General features: G+C 38.4%; 2 protein-coding genes across 5 annotated transcripts in view; one reads left to right on the top strand and one right to left on the bottom strand.

Moving 5' to 3' along the window:
• MFSD14A (major facilitator superfamily domain containing 14A) overlaps nucleotides 1–16,090 on the top strand; it is a 44,681-nt gene extending 28,591 nt beyond the window's left edge. For all 3 annotated transcript variants that reach the window (XM_042997989.1, XM_042997990.1, XM_042997991.1), the window contains 7 exons: nucleotides 3,176–3,394; nucleotides 3,669–3,782; nucleotides 4,542–4,613; nucleotides 10,955–11,067; nucleotides 12,183–12,280; nucleotides 13,668–13,831; nucleotides 14,881–16,090. In XM_042997989.1, the coding sequence (XP_042853923.1) occupies nucleotides 3,176–3,394; nucleotides 3,669–3,782; nucleotides 4,542–4,613; nucleotides 10,955–11,067; nucleotides 12,183–12,280; nucleotides 13,668–13,831; nucleotides 14,881–15,087 (987 nt within the window). In that variant the 3' untranslated portion in view covers nucleotides 15,088–16,090. The remainder of the gene's footprint in view (nucleotides 1–3,175; nucleotides 3,395–3,668; nucleotides 3,783–4,541; nucleotides 4,614–10,954; nucleotides 11,068–12,182; nucleotides 12,281–13,667; nucleotides 13,832–14,880) is intronic.
• Nucleotides 16,091–17,190: 1,100 nt separating this feature from the next.
• The window catches only part of SASS6 (SAS-6 centriolar assembly protein), a 60,740-nt gene continuing 56,550 nt past the window's right edge, over nucleotides 17,191–21,380 (bottom strand). For both annotated transcript variants that reach the window (XM_007093634.3, XM_042997992.1), the window contains exons 15-17: nucleotides 21,080–21,177; nucleotides 18,567–18,661; nucleotides 17,191–18,467 (exon numbers count right to left, since the gene is read on the bottom strand). In XM_007093634.3, the coding sequence (XP_007093696.1) occupies nucleotides 18,361–18,467; nucleotides 18,567–18,661; nucleotides 21,080–21,177 (300 nt within the window). In that variant the 3' untranslated portion in view covers nucleotides 17,191–18,360. The remainder of the gene's footprint in view (nucleotides 18,468–18,566; nucleotides 18,662–21,079; nucleotides 21,178–21,380) is intronic.

The following is a 21,380-nucleotide window of genomic DNA, read 5'->3' on the forward strand; positions in this document are numbered from 1 at the left end:
ATAAATTATTTACTATCATGAGTTTAAAACATTACTAATATTTAATGGCTACTCTAAAATGTAATAGGCTAATATCTAGGTCAGGTATCAGCAAAACTTTTCTGTGACTTTGTGGGCTACACACAGTTTCTTTCATATTTGTTTTTGTGTGTATCTCTTCAAAAATGTAAGAACCATTCTTAGCTGGATTTGACCCATAGGTGGCAGTTTGCCGACCTCTGAATTTTGTTTTGGGAAATGAATTATTCAGTGGTAGTGTAGTCTGCTGTCTGTCAAATCTAAGAAGAAAATAGTTTACATGGGCATGATAGTATACAGATCATTATTAGATATCCAGAAGTAGGACAGTGATGAATTTCAACAAATAAAGGACAAGCATCTTTTTTTTTTTTAATGTTCATTTATTTATTTTTGAGAGAGAGAACGTGCATGTGCTTGCAAGCAGGGAGGGGCAGAAGGAGAGGAAGAGAGAATCCCAAGCAGCCTCTGTGCTGTCAGCCCAGAGCCTGACATGGAGCTCCATCCCACGAACCCTGAGATTGTGACCTGAGCTGAAATCAAGAGTCAGATGCTTAACTGACTGAGCCACCCAGGAGCCCAGAACAAGCATCTTTTGATAAATAAGGGCTGAATATATGTCAGGCTGAATCTTCGTTTTATAAGAGACTGTTTTCTTGATTCAAAGGACACTATATAACACAGAATCATGGAATTTGGAAGTTTTGAGGAGAAATACCTATAGTGAGAAACTTAAAAAATAACTAATGATTTCAGTTGTAAACTTAGAACATTAAATGATACAAAGTTGACAATGGCCAGGAATTTTTTTTTTTATATGTTTATTTATTTTGAGAGAGAGCAGGGGAGGGGCAAAGAGAGAGGGAGAGAGAGAATCCCAAGCAGGCCTTGCACTCTCATGCAAGGCCTGACATGGTGCTCGGATTTATAAACTGTGAGCTCATGACCCCTGAGCCAAAACCCAGAGTCAGACGCTTAACTGATGAACCACCCAGGTACCCCCAAAATTTTTAAATAGTTTTATTGAGTTATAATTTACATACCATAAAACCCATCCATTTTATGTGTATAATTCAATGAATTTTAGTAAATTTTTCCAGTTGTGCAACCATGACCACAATCCAGGTGGTTTTTGTTAAAGGTTTTTTGTTTTTTTTTTTGGTCATAGCCAGATCCTTGAAATTAATTTTCAACCTGGAGGCTTTATATATTAAAGGCATATTCTAGCAAATGACAGGTAATTCTTGTAAAAATAATACAGATGCAGCTAACAGCGGGGAAGGTGTTCTTTGTGGTCCTCTGTCTAACCAGAAAAGTAAGGCCACTAGGTGAGGAGAATGGAGGAGAAGGGAAATGACATGAAACACCTACACTCTAATTGGACCTTTGCTCACTGCTTCGAATACATGGTCTCTGTGAATACGATATCTCAGTGACCCTCGCAGCGAGAGCCATTGCTCCTTTGTCCACTTAAGTTCCAGAACCATGCTCATACCCAAGTTCCTCTGAGACCACAGCCCACTGTATTTAATTTGCTAGAGCTGCCATAACAAAATACCTCCACTGTCCAGTTTTAGAACATTTCCATCAGCCCACAGCCCATCTGTCATCTGTCTCCACCCCTCACCTCAGGCAACGAACCACCAATCATTCTACGTTTGTAGTTTTGCTTTGAATAGAAATTTCACATAACTGAAATGATACAACACGTAGTCTTTTGGGTCTACACTTAGCATAATCTTTTGAGGTTTATCCATGTTGATCCATTTATCAGGAGTTCCACTTTGGTATAGTGTTCCATTGTATGGACTATACTACATTTTGTTCATTCATCAGCTGATGGATACTTGGGCCGATAGCTAGATATTTAAAGTTACTAGAATGTTATGTACTTGTCAAATAATTGACCTTTGGAAATCAAATTGCTTCTTTTGAGCAGTTTTTAATAAACAGCTACAAATAAGCACTCCTATGAAGTTAGATCCTCCATCAAAAAGTCAAAAATGGCCTAGAAAGAGAATAAAACACAGGGTGGGGAGCAGAAACTCCTGCACTACAACATTGGTCACTAATTATCCTCTACAGAGTGTAGTCTCTGTCAGGTGTTACTTGCTGTCACATCTGCTGATGTGCAGGCCATTTTGTCTAATAAGCCAGACATGTCTGAGAATAAGTTACCCTTTCTTTTTAAAGTTTATTTACTTATTTTGAGAAAGAACACATATGCATGCAGGAGGGGCAGAGAGGGAAAGCGAGAATTCTAAGCTGGCAGCGTGGAGCCCGTTGTGGACACAGACACAGGGCTCGAACTCATGAACTATGAGGTCATGATTTAAGCTGAAATCAAGAGTTGGACACTTAACTGACTGAGCCACCGAGGCGCCCCAGAATTAAATTTTTCACCTGTGTCCTCTTTAATCTGCATCTTCACCAGAGGTGTCTGGACTTCCTCAGAGTTTTAGACATGGTTAGTGATGAACTAAATGCCAAGGACCTGTGATCCCATCCTTCCTAACTCCACCACCTAAAGAGATCGCCAAGTTCAGTTTTATCCTAGCGCTTAACACTCTCTCTGATGAGAAGATAAATGTCAAAGTCTTTAAGCTTTATTTCAGCCAGTCTTAAATATGCATCAAGGTAAACATACATTTCATTTTAATACTGGGGAAAAAAGTCATAGTGACAGTGGATTTCTTCAGAGCATTGTTTTTTAGACTTCTTTCAGGCCATTACGTATTTTTTTTAGTTAAGAGTCTAACTCTTTTTTTTTTTTTAATGTTTATTTGTTTTTTGAGAGAGAGAGCGTGAGTGGGGGTGGGGCAGAGAGAGAGGGAGACACAGAATCCAAAGCAGGCTCTAGGCTATGAGCTGTCAGCACAGAGCCCAATGCGGGGCTCGAGCTCATGAACCATGCGATCATGACCTGAGCTGAAGTCGGACACTTAACCCACTGAGCTACCCAGATGCCCCAAGAATCTAATACTTTAAAAATCTAATTCTTTTCTCTTCCTGCAAAAGAAGAGAGCATAAGACAAATGGCAGAGGCAGGAGAGGGAGGGCGCGACGGGAGGACTGACAGAAATCTGAGCTACGTGGTGCTGAGGTAGAGTCAGGCTGTACTGACTAATCTCTTCCTGTCGACCTTTACTTGTCACAGGTGTCAGCAACATTTGCCGCAAGTCTGGTAACCAGCCCTGCAATCGGAGCTTACCTTGGACGAGTATACGGGGACAGCTTGGTGGTGGTCCTGGCCACAGCAATAGCGTTGCTAGATATTTGTTTTATCCTTGTTGCTGTGCCAGAGTCGTTGCCTGAGAAGATGCGGCCAGCATCGTGGGGAGCACCCATTTCCTGGGAACAGGCTGACCCCTTTGCGGTAAAAAGTTTGTTTTTTCCTTTGGCAAAAAAGGGAATGTATGATTCAGTGCAATATTGATATTTTGTTGTGGATGTTTCTTTGGGGAAAACATCTTGACAGATTTTTAAAAATGTTTTAAATACTTTTTGGAATAGTTTGGGGAAGATGAAATACATTTTTAAAAGCTAGCTGGGTATCTGTATGTACACTGCCAGAAGATAACACTGTGTATTTTTAAGAGCAGGTCAGTGTTTGGGTATAAAACCTTATATCTGTCTTTTTCTAATTCTAGTCCTTAAAAAAAGTGGGCCAAGATTCCATAGTGCTGCTAATCTGCATTACGGTGTTTCTCTCCTACCTACCAGAGGCAGGCCAATATTCCAGCTTCTTTTTATACCTCAGACAGGTAAAATCCTATTCTGCCAAGGTGGACTTTTCTTCCATCGTTTAGTGCCTTAATAACAGAAATATTTAATCTTGAGAGCACTATAATAGAAGGGACTGTTTAAATGAGTCCTGTTTTGTAAATAATGGCTCGCTAGAACTCCTCCTGTGTAGTGTGGTTTATGATCCTTATGCATATCTCTTAAGACTTTTGGCTTATGCAGAAAGATATGATTATCCTGTCGATGTATGTGGCTTGAGTTTATGTGTTGCTTATAGACATGATGGGAAGCTTGAAATCCATTCACTTACTCCAGTCTCTTTGTGATTTAGAGCATGGATTAGCAAAGCAGCTAGCCATAATGAGAGTGTTAGTTTTTGCTCCTTAACACTAATCTTACCAAGCATGGTCAAGCCTTTTTTAAGACCTGTAAAAAGCACAAAACAGCGCGATACTTATTTGTAAAACGGACTCAGAGTGCTTGATAGCTGTCTCCAATTTATTAAATCTAAGTCTAGATCAAGGGACTTAGATTTACCTAATCTAAATTAAGTAGCTTTTGTTTTTAGTATGTTAACAGTTAGGATTGGGTTCTCAGTGAAAGCCAGATTCTTCCTCTGAAGAATTCTTTGGTTATGAATGAGTTGTATTTTCTTTTTCTGATGTTAATGTTCAAGTAGTTTGGTGCCCATTTGATGTTAATGTACAAATAGTTGCATTAGTATGGTGTTTGTTGTGCTTTTTTACTAATTAATGTTGCTTTTTCTGGAAACCTTCTAGATAATGAAGTTTTCACCAGAAAGTGTTGCAGCATTTATAGCAGTCCTTGGCATTCTTTCCATTATTGCACAGGTGAGTTTCTTTTTAGAGTGATGAGATAGTTACTCCTGGTTGACCATCCACATGGGCCTTATGTGATACTCAGGTGACACTTTCTTGATGGAGTCATGAGTGTCAGGAATCTGAGATTTGTAGGTTCAGAAACTCCTGTTTTGTTAAGTGTAGTCTTGATCAGATTTTGGGGACTGACACATATATTAATCAACATATGATGTCTAAACCAGAAAAATAGTTTGATTTACACTGCTTACCTGCATAAAGTCAAATATTTTCTTTTAATTTTTTTTTTTGATGTTTATTTTTGAGGGAGAGAGAAAGAGTGCAGGCGGGGGAGGGGCAGAGAGAGAGGGAGACACAGAATCTGAAGCAGGCTCCAGGCTCTGAGCTGTCAGCGCAGAGCCCAACATGGGGCTTGAACTCTTGAGCCGTGAGATCATGGCCTGAGCCTACATCAGACGCCCAACCAATTGAGCCACTCAGGTGCCCCAAAGTAGAATATTTTATGTTAGTCCTTAAATATTTATTGCATACCTACCATGTGTTGCACACCGGGGATATACCAGTGAACTTAATTAAATCCCTGCCGTTGTAGAGTTTGCATTCTTGTGGGATAAGAGAGAAAACTAATAAATATGTCGATGTAAACATATCAGGTGTAATGAAAACTATAAAGAAAAATGGTACTGGGGATCTAGAGATTGACTGGGGGCTGGGTGTTAATTTTATTTGGAAGGGTTGGGAAGGCCCTGCTGACACAAGGTGACATTTGAGCAGAAACACAAAAGAATGGAGAACAAGCCATGGGAATATCTGGAAGAAGAGGATTCTAAGCAGCAGGAACAGAAATAAAACTCTCAGGACAGACTGTACCTGGCATGTGTAAGAAACAGCCAGGAGCCAAGTACGGCTCTCACACGGTGAGCAAAGGAGAGACCTTTAAGAAATGGAATCTGAAAGGTGGAGAGGGAGCAGATCATCTGGGGCCTCACAGGTTGTCCTAAGATGTGACAGGAAGATAGGAAGCCATTAGAGGGTTTTGAGCAGAGGAATGGCACGAGCTATTTGTCTTGGAAACCCAGTTGGTAGCCCGTGGTTGTCTGATGAATAAGATACTAATCAGCCCAGGAATTTGGATCTCCTTAGGAGATGTTTCACCTTTGCCTCGAAACTGTCTCTGTTCCATAATCAAGTACTGTGCTCCAGTGGCCAGAATTTTCTGTCAGTCCTTCTTTCTGTGAAAAAGCCCCAAACATTTCTTCCTATTTGGCTTTGTTTTTTCTAGACTCTGAGATGATCTAACATTCTCTCCCACCTTAAATCCAGTCTTCTAGATTACAGCTTTGTTTTATTCTGTTCTTAAAATGAAAGGCAGAGTCCATTTAATAGGATTCTAGTATGTTTCACCATCTCTTAGGTGTAGGATTCCTTCTGCAGATCTCATCATTTATGAATTTTTTGGTAGGTCTAGTGATAAACGTCAAATTTAAATTTAAATTCTGTAATATCCCCAAGACCCACACATGCGTACACATGGCAGTATTAGTACTATTTCTAATTTCCATTTTGTCTTGAAGCTCCTTGATCAGAAGTAATGTTGCATTCCATCCTGGCTATCAGAAAAGTGCACTTGAGCTTTGGAGGAAAATATATTGTTGCCTGTATGCATAAATAGCTTTTGAAAAAACACCTTTCTGAAGCATAACACCAAGGAAACTATACAAATAGAGTAGAGCTTGATGAATTCTCAAGTGTTAAACCAATCTTTAATCCTGGGATAAATCTTACCTGCTCATGATGTCTTGTCTTTTTCTTACATTGGTGAGATTGTGAATATTTTGTTGAAGATTTAGATGAAGAGAACTAGCTAACATTTACTCTGACACTTAAGAGATTTATAGCTATAAAGTGTTAGGAAGTTTCATTTCATATGTAACTGGTCATGGAAGCTGCAGGTGCCTAATAAATTCAGGCAGTAACCCTGCGGAACGCTTGAGTGATGTGAGGGTGCTTCAGAGGAAATTTTCCCTCTAGTCAGTAGATGGCACCTGGCACAAAGGACACAAGGTGGAAAACAGTCTCTAAGAGCTGAGAATCCAGAGGGGCAGACATGTGAATACAGGAGGCACGTGGTTGGGTTTATATTTAGAGCACTCATAGTGCCTTGAGTCTGGGAAGAAATGAGGCACCATCCATCCAGCGTTGATGCTACAGCAGACATTATGTACGCGATCCACAAGGAATATGGCACTTAAATGACCATTTAGCTTTCGAGGCCTACATAGAAATACAATTTTTGAGATGAATTTTCACATTTAAAAATAAAGTCAGAAAATCAGTTGGACTTCAAAAACAGGTGAGAGGAAGTATGTGGCATACATAGAAATACTGATAATTACATTGCTGTGTCATTATATGAACTAAAATGTTAAGTATAATATATAACCCCAAAGGTAGAAGAATTATCTTGCATTCTCATTTATCTCAAGTATACATTGAGAATAACTCATTTACGGTTGAACTCTGAAACCAGTGGAATATCTGTGTCTTTGAGCCTCCTCTGTAGCAGCACAGAGCTTACAGCTTCCCCTTTGTTCTGTTGTACTGCTTGCCCCTGTGCTTTTGCTCCTGCTGGCCTTTCTGCCTCCCATTCTTCCGCCCTAAGTATCCCTTCTCTGAGCTCCCATATTAACTAGGGCATATCTGTCACTGTACAGAATACACTAGCTTTTACCTGTTTATTTCTGATTATTCTTGCCTTGGTACCAAGATTGTGAGTCTCTATAGTAGCAGAGCTCCGAGTAGACTGTGAGGTTAGGAGTATATCACATTCATCTTGGTTTTTGTAGCACCCTGTACTATGCCTGCACCCAAGTAAGTGCTAAATTAGAGGACATTGGTTTTTTTCATGGTGTTTTAAAAACTTTATTTTTATTTATTTTTATTTTTTAATTTATTTTTGAGAAAGAGTGCAAGCAGGAGAGGGGCAGAGAGAGAGGGAGAATCTCAAGCAGGTTCCGCGCTGTCAGCACAGAGCCCGACATGGGTTTGAACTCATGAACCATGAGATCATGACCTAAGCCAAAATCAAGAGTTGGACGCTTAACCGACTGAGCCACCCAGGCGCCCTGGTGTTTTAAAAACTTTAAAGGAGCACTTGGCTGGCTGATTCAGTAGAGCATGCAACTCTTGATTTCAGGGTTGTGGGTTTGAGCCATATGTTGAGTATACAGATTACTAAAGAAAATAAAGTCTTTTAAAAATAAATAAATAGAAACTTTAAAAATTAGTAGGAAGCATTTCAAAATTAGGAGGTTAGAGGTGCCTAGGTGGCTCAGTTGGTTAAGTGTCTGACTTTGGCTCAGGTCCTGATCTTGCGGTTCGTGAGTTTAAGCCCCATACCCATATCAGGCTCTCTGCTGTCAGCACAGAGCCTGCCTCGGATCCTCTGTCTCCTCCTCTCTGTACCCCTCCACCACTTGCTCGCTCTCTCTCAAAAATAAACATTAAAATAATGAGTGAAAATTGGGAGGTTATGTGAAAATATGGGTATGTAGCTTCTCCCCCAAAACAATAAGGTCTGTAAACATGGACAGACCCGCTTCCCATTGGGAGCCAAACAGTTGCTGTCTGTCCCCTTTGGGGCTTTTTTAGGCCTTATCACTTCTTTGGAGCAAGGAGGCGTGAGTTCATAATGCTTGCACTAATTAAACGTTTACGTGAGTGCTCTCATCTAGTCCTCTGTATGCTGGTGACTCCCACATTTCTACCTCCACGCCAGCCCCTGAGTTCCTGCTTGACACATCTGCTGGGCATCTCAAACCGGACATAACCAGAACTAAAATCTGGATTCCTTCACCTTCATGCTGCTCATCTCATTTACAGGCATGACCACGCTCCTGGTTGTCAGGGCCACAAACCTTGGTGTCATTCTTGTTGATGCTTGTCATTCTTTCTCCTTACCACACATCCAGTCCATCAGATGGTATCTCCCGTTACCTCTATCTCCAAAATACATTCTGAATTGAAGCTTTTCTCATCATCTCCATTACTAGTGGCCATTACTCACCATCTCCATTACTAGTCTCTCAGCTTCCATAATTGTCTCCCTACAGTTTATTCACTTGGCAAAGAAATTCTTGTGAAGTTTTAATCCTCTTTTTTTGCTTAAAATTTACTTTCCATTGCAACCAGAATAACCCTAGACTCGAAGTGACCTCATTTTGCCCCATTCTCCATGTTGTTGAATACACTCCAGTTCAGGGCCTTTGCACTTGCTGTCCCTGCTTAGAGCGCTCTGTTCTCTGAGATATTCACATAACCACCCCCTCCTCTACCTCCTCATTCAGCTGTCACCTGAGAAGGTCCTTCCCTGCCCATCATGGTTAAAGTAGCCCCTCTGTCACACAATTCCCATTTTATTTTTTTCACAGCAGCTACAACCTGGAATTCTCTTGTTAAACAGTGTGCCTATGTCCATCTTCTCTCCAAGACAAGGTATTCTGTTTGCTGACCAGTGCTGTGACCTATTCTCTGACCCTTGGGTCAGTGCCCTTAGACCTAGAATAGCAATGGGATATAGTAGGAACTTGGCAAATATTTGGTAAACTGACCCAAACTCGTGTCAGTTAACTGTTAGCTAGCTGTGTACATCTTGGTTAAGTCATAAGTTATTTAACCTTTGGGACAAAATGAGTTCTACTAAATTAAGGGACACCAAATAATTTTTCTTGTCTAGCACACTATGTATACTAAGCAATTTATTCCATCATTGAGAATATTTGTGATGTATCTAAAAATCACACATACTTCCCATCAACACTAAGAACTTACAATAGGTGCTGGGGATACAAAGATTCAGATATTTAAGAAAAGTTCCTGCCCTGGGGGAGAAAATCCGTGTTCCCAGTTAGAGTGTCCTATAAACGGGAAGTTTTTCTTTGCTAACTGCTTACTCTGGGTGAGTTCCCTTTTGTGATTGTGGTTGTTGAAGAATGTAATCCAGTAAGGTTCTGTGCCTTATGAAACCTGGTGGTATACTCACTTGATTTAAGGGAAAATCTGAGAGAAAAAAGCTAGGAGTCTTAATTGTTCAAGAATCTTAAGAATCTTCATTAGCTTTCCACTGGCTTATCTGTAATTAAATCTGAGTAAACTCTTAAATGGTTGTATCCATTTAAAGAATTTGAAACTTCTGTTTGATAATTGTACATTTAAAATGTCACCAGTGGGGTGCCTGGGTGGCCCAGTCGGTTAAGTGTCCAGCTTCAGCTCAGGTCATGATCTCACCATTCTGGAGTTTGAGCCCTGCATCGGGCTCTGTGCTCACAGCTCAGAGCCTGGAGCCTGCTTCGGATTCTGCGTCTCCCTCTCTTTCTCTCTCTGCCCTTCCCCCATGTATGCTCTCTCTTGAGAATGAATAAACGTTAAAAAAAATTTTTTTTTTTTAATGTCAGCCAGTTATCCACTAGTGATTTCCTGAATTATTTTCACTTTTTCCTGTATGGACTTACTAGCTATTTTAGGTAGTATATTTAATACTTTCATTAAAATAGCAAAAAATATTTTCTAATGTCCCCAGATCATTGCTAAATTTGTTAGCTTTGAAAGAAAACCCATCCACTCATAATACTTATTAAATGCTTACTGTGTGCTAAGCACTTTGTGTAAATATCATTTTGTCTAACCCACATGACAGAGTTTTGAAGTAGGTAATATTCTTGCCATTTTGGAAGACACTGTTTGAGAGTGAGGTAACTTGCCCAGGGTCATACAGTGAGAGCCAAGATTATGATCCAGGCGGTTTTTCCAAAGGCTCTGTTTCTTAAACTGTACTTTTCCCATATGATACTTGTTATATCTGTTTACTGTTTGCCAAGCATCATGGTGTCAGCAATAATTTGGATGAAGGATGTAGAGTAATTGTCGTACTGTTTTATTTGTATTTAGTCAGAACAATAAGCATTTTGGATTAACTTGGACTTGTAAAAACTTTTAAAGCTATTATGTAACAGGATCTCCAAATCATTAGTTTGAACTTTTTGATGCCACTGCTTAGAATTTCTGATTTAGGTGGTCAGTAGAAATGTACTCAACAGAAAGCTCACTTTGCTGTTTCCAGTTGTCTTTTTCCCTGAATCTGGATCTGTGTCAGCAGAGGAACCTTTCATCTGCTGTCTGTGACCTGGAATAATGGTCTCAAGATATATTCAGGGCAATTGTTGAAAAGCCAAAATGTAAAGAAAAGTGGTAATCTTAGATTACAGATTGAAGGAAGTCACCAGTTTTTTGTTTTTTTTTTTTTAAAGCTCTTTTCTGGTATAAACCGTACTATTCTGGTTTTTGTTCTTTTCTAGACCATAGTCTTGAGTTTACTTATGCGGTCAATCGGAAATAAGAACACCATTTTATTGGGTCTTGGATTTCAAATATTACAGCTGGCATGGTATGGCTTTGGCTCAGAACCTTGGTAGGTATATCTTAATTTTTTTTAATTTTGCTGTTTTTTTTAATTTTTCCAGCTTTATTGAGGTTATAATTGACAGACTTTTTGTTTGTATTTGCTTCTCATCTAAGGCTGAGTATTAGACTTTAATCTGTCTTCTCCTGTGCTTTTTTCTTTTCCTGTCTAATGTATATAATACAGATTTCTCACTTGGGTATTTGTATATTTGAGACTGGCTTGAGGATAGAAAGGTGTGACATTCTTTTGTATCTATGGGACAGGTTAAAACGGGACATTTTAAAATGAGATTGTTTTTCAGTCTCTACTGGACATTTAATCTGTATCTTCATTAGGAAAAAACATAACCTCAAAGCAGCAAAGCTCTGAAAGCTAGCGTTACTTGCCTTTTTTGTTTTTCTGGTTAGAAGAGAAGTATTGTGTAACACCAGTGGTCATTACTGATGACGATGACACACTAGAAGTTAACTGAGAAAAGCCCAATTGTTTTGGTCCCGGCTTCATGCCAGAGAAGAGTCTCTCTGCTTCTCTTGCCAGTCTGCACTGCAGAGCGAGGGGAAGAGCGACGTTGAGGTCAGGCTGCCCGCACACACCTCTGTGTTCACAATCACGGGACCGAAGTCCACGCTTTCCACTAATGTTTCATTCACCTGAACGTATCATCTCTTTGGATTTGGATAGGAGTCAGCATCAAGAGCATGTTGATGATGTTTTGTTTTCCAGGCTAGCTTTTACAAAGAGGTGCTCACAATTTAAATTATCAGAAACATTTCACGTATCAAGCCCAGAACATCCAAGGCTTAGATCAGATCTGTATCCTCACACTGAATCACAAGTCTGTGGGAACACTGCCTGAAGAGTCACTGGCTTGGGAAACATGTAATGATGTTGCGTTAGGTGTATTACCCACTATGCTCAGAGTGCCCCCATCCCCACCCAGTGCTCCAGACCTCGAAGTAACTTGCCCAGAGTCACACAGGAAGGAAGGAAGGAATAGAGCAAGTACAGTTCTCCTTTTCCCTGCACCACAGCCATTTTGCAGCAAGTTACTTGGATTTTTGTGTATTTTTACTGACAGGCACAGTGGAGAATTTATTTTTGTTTGGCTGCTTTGGTTACAGGATGATGTGGGCTGCTGGGGCAGTAGCAGCCATGTCTAGCATTACCTTTCCAGCTGTCAGTGCCCTTGTGTCACGAACTGCTGATGCTGATCAACAAGGTGAGCTGATAAGAATGCATGATGATAATTATTTAAAAGTTCAGAATATTCTAATGCTATGTTCTGTCTCCTTCCTAAGTACAGAACCATAAATGGATCTTTAGGATAAAGAATTTAAAATTGCTTTCACTGTTAAGAGGAAAAGCAGAGTCCAGGGAACTGTCTTTAGGTGGATACACAACTATGTCTCTCTCTCTCAATGTGTGGCCCTGTCTGTTCTCTCGCAAGAAGATCGAGTGATCTAGGTCGGCCACCACATATTCACTATTAAGTGTTTACTCTGATGGATGGGCTGGACACCTTGGGTTTAAATAACCCTTTTATTTAAATCTTATGTTTCAGTTAAAGACATAGACAACATTGTTGTCTTATGCTTTTGTGGTAGGAACATTTGCCTCTTGAAACGCTAAAAGATAATTCTTTGAAAAGGGTATTTCCTTTAGTTATAAGGGAAAAAAGGGGTGTTACAAGAGTGGCAATGATCACTTGGTTGCTAAATGAGAAAGGAAAGGCCTGTGGCTAAAGCATAGTGCACTTTACATTTGGGAGAAGATCCCAGAGCAAAAAAACCAAACTCTTAAGAGAAATTTTTTTTTGGGGGGCGCCTGGGTGGCTCAGTCGGTTAAGTGGCCGACTTCGGCTCAGGTCATGATCTCGCGGTCCGTGAGTCCGAGCCCCGCATCAGGTTCTGTGCTGACAGCTCAGAGCCTGGAGCCTGTTTCAGATTCTGTGTCTCCCTCTCTCTGACCCTCCCCCATTCATGCTCTGTCTCTCTCTGTCTCAAAAATAAACGTTAAAAAAAATTTTATTTTTTTTTTTTAATTTAAGTTTATTTATTTTGAGAGAGAGAACAAGCAGGGGGAGGGGCAAAGAGAGAGGGACAGAGGATCTGAAGTAGGCTCTTTGCCAACACAAGACAGTCCACTGTGGGGCTCGAACTCACAAACTGTGAGATCCTGACCTGAGCCAAAGTCAGATGCTTAATTGACTGAGCCACCTGCCAGGCACCCCAACCCAAACTCTATAAAAAGGGTCTATATTTGATGAAATGGGGTCTTAAATAGCTGCTTGGGACAGTTTTTAACAATTATACTTGTGAACTAATGCCTTATTTTTAGCCGGCGATGTTTCAAAGGGAAATAAAGTGCTTTTGCCCACTTATTTAAACTAGGCCTGTGTATGGGTCGGGTATACATTGACTTCGTATTTGCTGCTTTCGCTTTGTAGAGCTGATGGCCTCTAAGTACTTTTTAATGTCATCGTAGTAAATTGCTAGTGTCTGAGTAAAGAAAGCTTTGGTTTTAGATTGACTTACTGTTTGCATGGGTTCTAAGGTAGGAAAAAAAAAAGTAAGCGGAGCATTACATAATTTGTGGAAACGATTTAGGTGTTGTTCAAGGAATGATAACAGGAATTCGAGGACTGTGCAATGGTCTGGGACCAGCTCTTTATGGATTCATTTTCTACATATTCCATGTGGAACTTAAAGAACTGCCAATGACAGGAACAGACTTGGGAACAAACACAAGCCCACAGCACCACTTTGAACAGGTAATTCCTCATTCACATGGTGAAAATATAGTTGTTCATTTGGCTGGATTACAAGATAAATGGGTTTTGGTCACTAAAGTTTTTACGTGAGATTATTTTAGATCTACGACACTTAAAAACCAAAGCCTAAAAGGACTGTGTTCTCCTGTCTACCCCTTTTTGAAATTGGACATACCTTTTCCTTCGAGAATTGTTTAAATATTCTGGTTTGTCCTATTACACATAACAGCATAGATTAACAACCGTTCATCTGTAGTACAATTTGTCTCTCATCCGGGACTTTTGTACTGCGGGAGTTCCCTATATTAAGCCTGCCTTCTGTATGAAAAGTCAGTTAGGTGCTGATAAACGTCTTTTGTTCACTTGTTTGCTGTACTTTCCCCCATACAACTGAAAATGTGAACGGCAAACATTATCATTTTAGCCAATACAAACAGCTCATCAGTTTCCTTGCTTGTTCAGCAGAGTTCCACACTGATCTAACCAGCTAAGACTACTTTTAAATGAAAATGAGTGTTTGTTTGTGGGCTACCCACAGGTTAAACTGGCAGTGCAAGTTTTTGCTAAGAATGAATGTAGTTTGGACTAAAACAAAGGTTTGATTCTTAATGGTAACGGCATTAGCTGTATTTTCTTCACCTTTAGTTACTAGAGAATATATTTACCTTTTAAAGAAAATAGTCATGGATTCTGTTACTGTAGTTCATAGTGTATACTAGATTTTATTACTCTTGAGATCTTGAACAGATTAAGCGAAGGCTCATCATAGAACGTGTTCCGATTTTGTGATGACAGTGTATTTTTGCATAGGCTGTTTTTAAAACAATCTTTTGGCTGTTTCTTGGGACCAGTTGTTTTCCTCAGAATATTATAGTGAGCGTGTCCCTTTTCTTCTAAAAAGCAAATGCATGTTCTAACCATGGCTTTAACGGAGAAAGAGAGGTGGTCTTGGCTTATAATTCATGGTAGTCTGTTACTACTAAAAGATGAGCAGTTCTTAAGACAGAGATGCTCTGTGCAAAAATCCTAATTCTCTTTTCCTTCCTCAGAATTCGATCATCCCTGGCCCCCCCTTCCTCTTTGGAGCCTGTTCCGTACTGCTGGCTCTGCTTGTTGCCTTGTTTATTCCAGAACATACCAATTTAAGCTTGCGGTCCAGCAGCTGGAGAAAGCACTGTGGTGGTCACAGCCACCCCCATAGTACACAAGCGCCAGGAGAGGCCAAAGAACCTTTACTCCAGGACACGAACGTGTGATGACTGAAATCAGGAAGACTTTTCTACCACACCCAGGTCTTAGTTTTCACCTGTAGTTCTGGATGTACATTCCATTTCCATCTCAATGTACTTTAAGATTGTCTTAAGAAATGTATCTGCATGAACTCGTGGGAACTAAAGAAAGAACCAGAACCGGACAGTTTTCCAAAGATGTTACAATTTCTTTTGAAAAGAAACCTTTTGTTTATTAGCACCAATTTCTTGCCACTAAGCTTTTTTGTTTTATTATACATCCTTTAATTAAAAACTATATACGTACCTTCTTAGATACTAGCAACGTCTCTGCTACCATTTCCTTCAGGTGTTGAGCTTTAACTCTATGCTGACTCACAGTGAGACAGAGTAGGTAGTACGGTTATGGACCTGTTAGTTTTAACATTGTAAAATCTTGGGTCAAATAATTCAAAGCCTTAATGCAGATGCACTAAAGTAAAGAAATGGTAAATGAACTGTTTGCATTTAAAAAAAGAAAAAAACTTAAGAAAATTGTACTAAATCTGAATCATGTTTTAAGCTTGTTTGTAGTAATTTTATTTTAAAAACATTCACCACTGTTTTTGAAATGAGAAAGTATCAGCCATTTAGAATTTAAATTGGGGTAGAGTCTGTAAATCTAAACACTGGCTCGAATTTGTTTCCCCAGCTACTTCTACCACTATTCTTTTAATGTTTGCATAATCATAAGAACCTCAACACTTGAATACATAATCTAAAATTATATAGTAAAGCTGGTAGCCTTGAAAATGTCAATGTGATATCTGTATGTAGATAAATATATATAGTGGCCTTTCAGGACTGTCACAGTAACACTTTATTTACAGAGCTAATGTTTGTCCTAAATTTTCAGGACCCTAGAAGAGAGCTTTATACAATTCCTGATGTGAATTTCTCTAAAGTGTATATTTTTGTGTCCAGTTATATTATTTAAAAAAGTGTTACTTTGTAAAAATTGTACATAAAGTATTGTATAGTTTACACTGTTTTCATCTTGTGTGTGGTTATTGCGCAATGCTTTTTAAACTTGGAACATTCACTATGGTTAAATAAGGTCTTAAACGAAATGTAAATATTCTGTTAATAAAATTAAATATTTTAATGATTTTTTTTTAAAAGAAAAGTCTTGATCTGTGATTCCCTAGAAGGTCTGTTTGGGCTTTATTTGTTACCATCATCGTTTTTACAGTAACAAATCAAAGCTTTACACCTTTTTCCCTTTCAATCCCTTTTTTCTCCCGTACTACAAAACACTCTTGTAGGAGGACAAAAGAAATGAAACCCTGGTCCATAAATTAAATGCAAGTACTTAAATTCTAAGCATAGTCGGTAGTTGCAGATGAGTCTGGTTGATGTTTTCATATACCTTTTACATGTCTCACTCCATAAATACTTTAACAACAAAGCTCACAGTTTACAGAAATACGTTCATTGCAACCTGGTGATTAACACATGTACAACTGTACACTGCAAAACAATTTCAAATAAAAAAGAACTACTTGTAGATCATAAATCCCATCCAGACACTGTCACGTTTTATACATATCACATAATATTTACAGGAAAGATTACCACCAAGAGGTTACTTTCCAGATGATTAGAAGTGCTCTGAAGTTAGTGTAACCAAGTATTCTTACTAATATAGTATATTTAAATGACAAAAATCCAACCCCATAATGGTTACTAAATGTTTTAGAATAAATCCCCTAGTTAAGATTGCTTGCAACTGCCAGCAACGTTTCACAGTATCATAGGACTCAATATTGTGGCTTCAGAAAAATACTAGCAAAGATTCTCTGTCTTACCGTGAACCCAATGACACTGGTATGCCATTAATGTCTTCAATGTCTCTTTCTTCATCTGTGTGGTGAGGGAGGTCCTTCAAAATAGTTTTTTTGTGTTTTTTTTTTAATTTTTTAATGTTTATTTTTATTGTGAAAGAGACTGAGGGGGTGGCGGGGCAGAGAGAGAAGGAGACACAGAATCTGAAGCAGGCTCCAGGCTCTGAGCTGTCAGCACAGAGGCCAACGCGCAGGGTTCAAACTCAGGAGCCTTGAGATATGACCTGAGCCAAAATCAGATGCTCAACCGAGCCACCCAGGCGCCCCTCTTCAAAATGGTTTTTTAAATATCACACAAGTATTAGCAATCTTTGCAAACAAAAACTGATTTATAGGTTTCATAAGACAATGCTGCTCTGTACTGGGTGGTGGTCAGCAAGAAAACAAATTGGGGACCCTCTGATACTGGGTGAATTTTTTTTTACCTAATTTTTTCCAAGTAATTCTTACTTGAAACACTTGGTTACAGGGAAAACAGCTGTTAACTTCTAACAGTTATTCAATTTGCCTACTTTATTAAGCAAACGTTAAAATGAACCCATTGATATAAAAAAACAAATACAATGAATATTCATGATGCTCTTCCAGTATTTTTTATAGTACTAATTTTTAAAATATTCTAATACAGATGTAACTGCAAAACAAACTCATGAAATTCAAAAAAGAGAAAAAAATAGATGTGTCAAGACTTCCAGAAAACATTAAAATCCTATAAACTTTGCAGTTCAAATGATTAAAAGCACTTTCTGCCTAATCTGGTTATGTAAATATGCTGTCCAAATTATTTTTATAATTTATCAAAATAAGTAGACTTGTTTAATAGCTAATTTAAAGAGGTTGCAAGGAAAATATTTATTTGCTATGAAGGATTTATTTTCATTCATTCAGGGTAATTTTAGGACTTTTCCCTTTACTATAAACATCAATAATATAGGTTATCTTTGGAGATAATCATTTTCCCTCATAATTCTCAGGTGTCAAAACTTTTATTTTACCAATGAAAATAAAATGAATTATTAACATTCTTTGGTTTCATATTCTGTCTGAGCAGGTTTTCATTTACACAGATACTCAATAGGACTAGAATGTCCCTTAAAAGGACCAACTCTTTCCTTCGAACTTCTGAGAATTTCTAAGGATTCGTTTAATAAAATTCATACTATTATTCCATAAAACACCGTGTTCACACACTAAAAAGTGTCATTTACTCAGAATCCTCACTCAGAATCCCCCATGGGCTCCTCTACCTTGCCATAAAAGACAGTGGTCCTTTAAAAAGGATCCAAACGATCTAATACGTTAAGCTCAAGTAACCTTGGAAACTTGCTTGGCTTAGGATTTGATCTATGCTGTTGATATATTTTTAAACCCTGTGAATTTCTAAAATTTCAATAAAAAGTAAAAGGTCACACTAGCATCAACTGTTCGCTAACTGCCCAGGGAAATAGGCTGACGGTGCAGAAGGGAGCACAGGGGGCTTTGAAGATGTCTGTACTGCTCCGAAAGTGCCATCTTTCTGATGGTCTGCAAATGAGGACAGAAAAACATTATTTGTATTCACTAAGTCTTTATATAATACAGTGAATCCACAATGTACAAGCCATTTCAACAATGTCTTCTCACCTGGATTACTGAAAAGATTTTGGCTGAGTCCGCGTAAAGGAATGCTATCTTCCCTTTTCTTCAGATATTTGGATTCCAGCCCTAAATTTGCACCACTTGAAAGGAAAATGGTATTTATTTTTACAAAGTCTTGTTTTCACCTTAATAGTTAATTCTGAAGGTTTGTCTAATCTATATATATATATATATATACACACATATACTATATGTAAAATAATTTAAGTTATATTTATAGCTTTGTTCTTCAGTGTTTTTTTAAATTTATTTTTAATGTTTGTTTATTTTTGAGATAGAGACAGAACGTGAGCAGGGAAGCGCAAAGAGAGAAGGAGCTGCAGAACTCTCAGCAGGATCTAGAGGCTCTGAGCTATTAGCACAGAGCCCGAAGCGGGGCTCAAACTCACGAACTGTGAGATCATGACCTGAGTCAAACGACTGAGTTTAACTGACTGAGCCACCCAGGCACCCCTCTTCAGTGCTTTCTTAAGCAAACAATTTATCCACAAGCCAAAATACCCTTCTTCCCAGTAAACTAAGTAGCACTAATAAGTCAAAGAGCTAAGATAAAGAATGTAGGCTAGCAGCGCATGGGTGGCTCAGTCGATTGAGCGTCGGACTTCAGCTCAAGTCATGATCTTGCAGTGCGTGGGTTCGAGCCCTACGTCAGGCTCTGTGCTGACAGCTAGGAGCCTGGAGCCTGCTTCAGATTCTATGTCTCCCTCTCTCTTTGTCCCTTCCCCATTCACTCTCTCTCAAAAATAAACATTAAAAAAAAATTCTTTTTAAGAATGTAGGCTAAATGAAAGTCTAGTACTATGAAATTGTAAAACAGCAGCACTTAAGTGATGATACATGATGAAAACACATGTTCATGCTTCAAGAATACCCTTATTATTTAATAACTTCTATTTCATCTTGTATTTAATGAGTAAGATTTTTCCTTTGCAAAAGCTCTTCAAAATTTTGTTAATACTTCAGTTGTCAGTAATAAGCACTATTAAAATTAATACACAATGAATTCTAGTCAGATAAATACAAGTATAAACTGCGAAAAAACAGGGAGGGGCATTTATGTAGTCATATATTACCCTTTTCTACTACCATAGTCCTACTTTCTAAATCCATCCAGTGCTAAGTTTCTCTAGTAGTTCCTTATAACAAGAATTTAAAGGCACTTGTAAAACAATGACATTACATTCTTAAAATTAAATGGTCTTTTTCCAATTTTCAGAGAATTAAGTGGGTGAACAGGTATTTCCTTCAATTTTAACTTTTAACCTTTGATATCCACTGCCACTTTTTCCTAGCTGACAGTGAATAAAGGAAAAAAAAACTGAAAGAGAAAACAGTCAAAATAGCTGACCAGTCCTAATTTTATGGACACACGATTATGTTTGATTTTGTACCACAAATATGATCATCATATTTTCTGCAAGTGAAACTGCTGTTGGGTGTATGAGCGTTAACTGTATCAACACCAAGTTCTACCATTAACACGATTTGCAGGTGCTCCACCTCCTGAACAAGTGTGAGATTATATAAAAATTTCAGGACTTCAAAGAATTCTGACTTTTTTTTTTAAAAAGAGGCTCACCAACTATTATAATACTCGCGTTGGTGCCAATTTTAGAGAAGCCAATGAATAAGAGCCAGCTCATGACAGGCCTTAAAGTGATTAAATTTTAACTAAGAAGAGTTAGTAAGAAAAAAATATTACAAACATGAAGAATACCCAGAAACAAGTTTTCATGCGTTACAAACTTCACTATGTAAAACCTGTGTAAGGTCTAAAAAAGAGGAAGGAATTTCTGAGTAGGCAAAACAGAAGTCACAAAGCTTATTTCGTTAGGTATGGGACAATCTCACAAGCCTTGTTATTCTCAGCAAAGAATTCTAGCAGTTTGAAAGAGCTGGCTTCTCAGAGCACTTTACACTAGCAGCATTAATTCAGAAAAATGGAGAGCTTTCCAGAGGCAAACACAGCCATACAGGAAAACAAAAACAAAAACCACCAAGTAAGAGGAATTAAAAAGATTTCTAATCTACTTGCCCAAAAGCATATGAAAGGGAGATCTTCAGTTATGTAGGAAAGTCTCTTAAAAAATAAAATTTTACTGTATGTTTAACTGTATCTTACAGTTTAAAAAAATTATGGAAAATCTTTTTTTAATGTTTATTTATTTTGAGAGAGACCGAGAGAGAGAGAGAGAGAGAATATCCCAAGCAGGCTCCATGCTGTCAGCATAGAGCCAAACACAGGGGCTGATCCCATGAACGGTGAGACCATGACCTGAGTGAAAATCAAGAGTCAGATGCTTAACCAACTGAGCCACCAAGGCGCCCAGGGAAATCTATTTCTTACAGAGAAAAGTGACTCTAGCTTCAATCCCACTGATCAGTAACTTAAAATGTCACAGATAAATAAGTGGGCATCAAAGCTTTCAAACACCGATAAAAATTATTTAGGATGACTTTCAAAAGTGCAAACATTAAATTTTATGATAAGTACTTACTTTTCCTTATCAGTTGAGCAAGGCATACTAATAGTTGTTCCTGTTTGAACATCTCCTAGTGACGTATTTGGTTTTGTAAACTGCAAGTTAAACTGAACCTGTGAAGAGGGAAAACACCTCATGTAACTGAGTTAGTGAGAACGGAGGCAGTTCCATATGGAGATGGATGGTTAAAACTTCTTTCTCATGTATCTAGAACATAGAAGAACAGGTTCAACAAGTTATTTTATAACACAAGAACATTTTCCTGAAGAGATTTAACAACAAAAATCCTATTTCTCCTTGCCAAAAATATTCCTGT

This window comes from Panthera tigris, chromosome C1 (assembly GCF_018350195.1).
Source record: "Panthera tigris isolate Pti1 chromosome C1, P.tigris_Pti1_mat1.1, whole genome shotgun sequence".
Classification (NCBI taxonomy): Eukaryota; Metazoa; Chordata; class Mammalia; order Carnivora; family Felidae; genus Panthera; species Panthera tigris.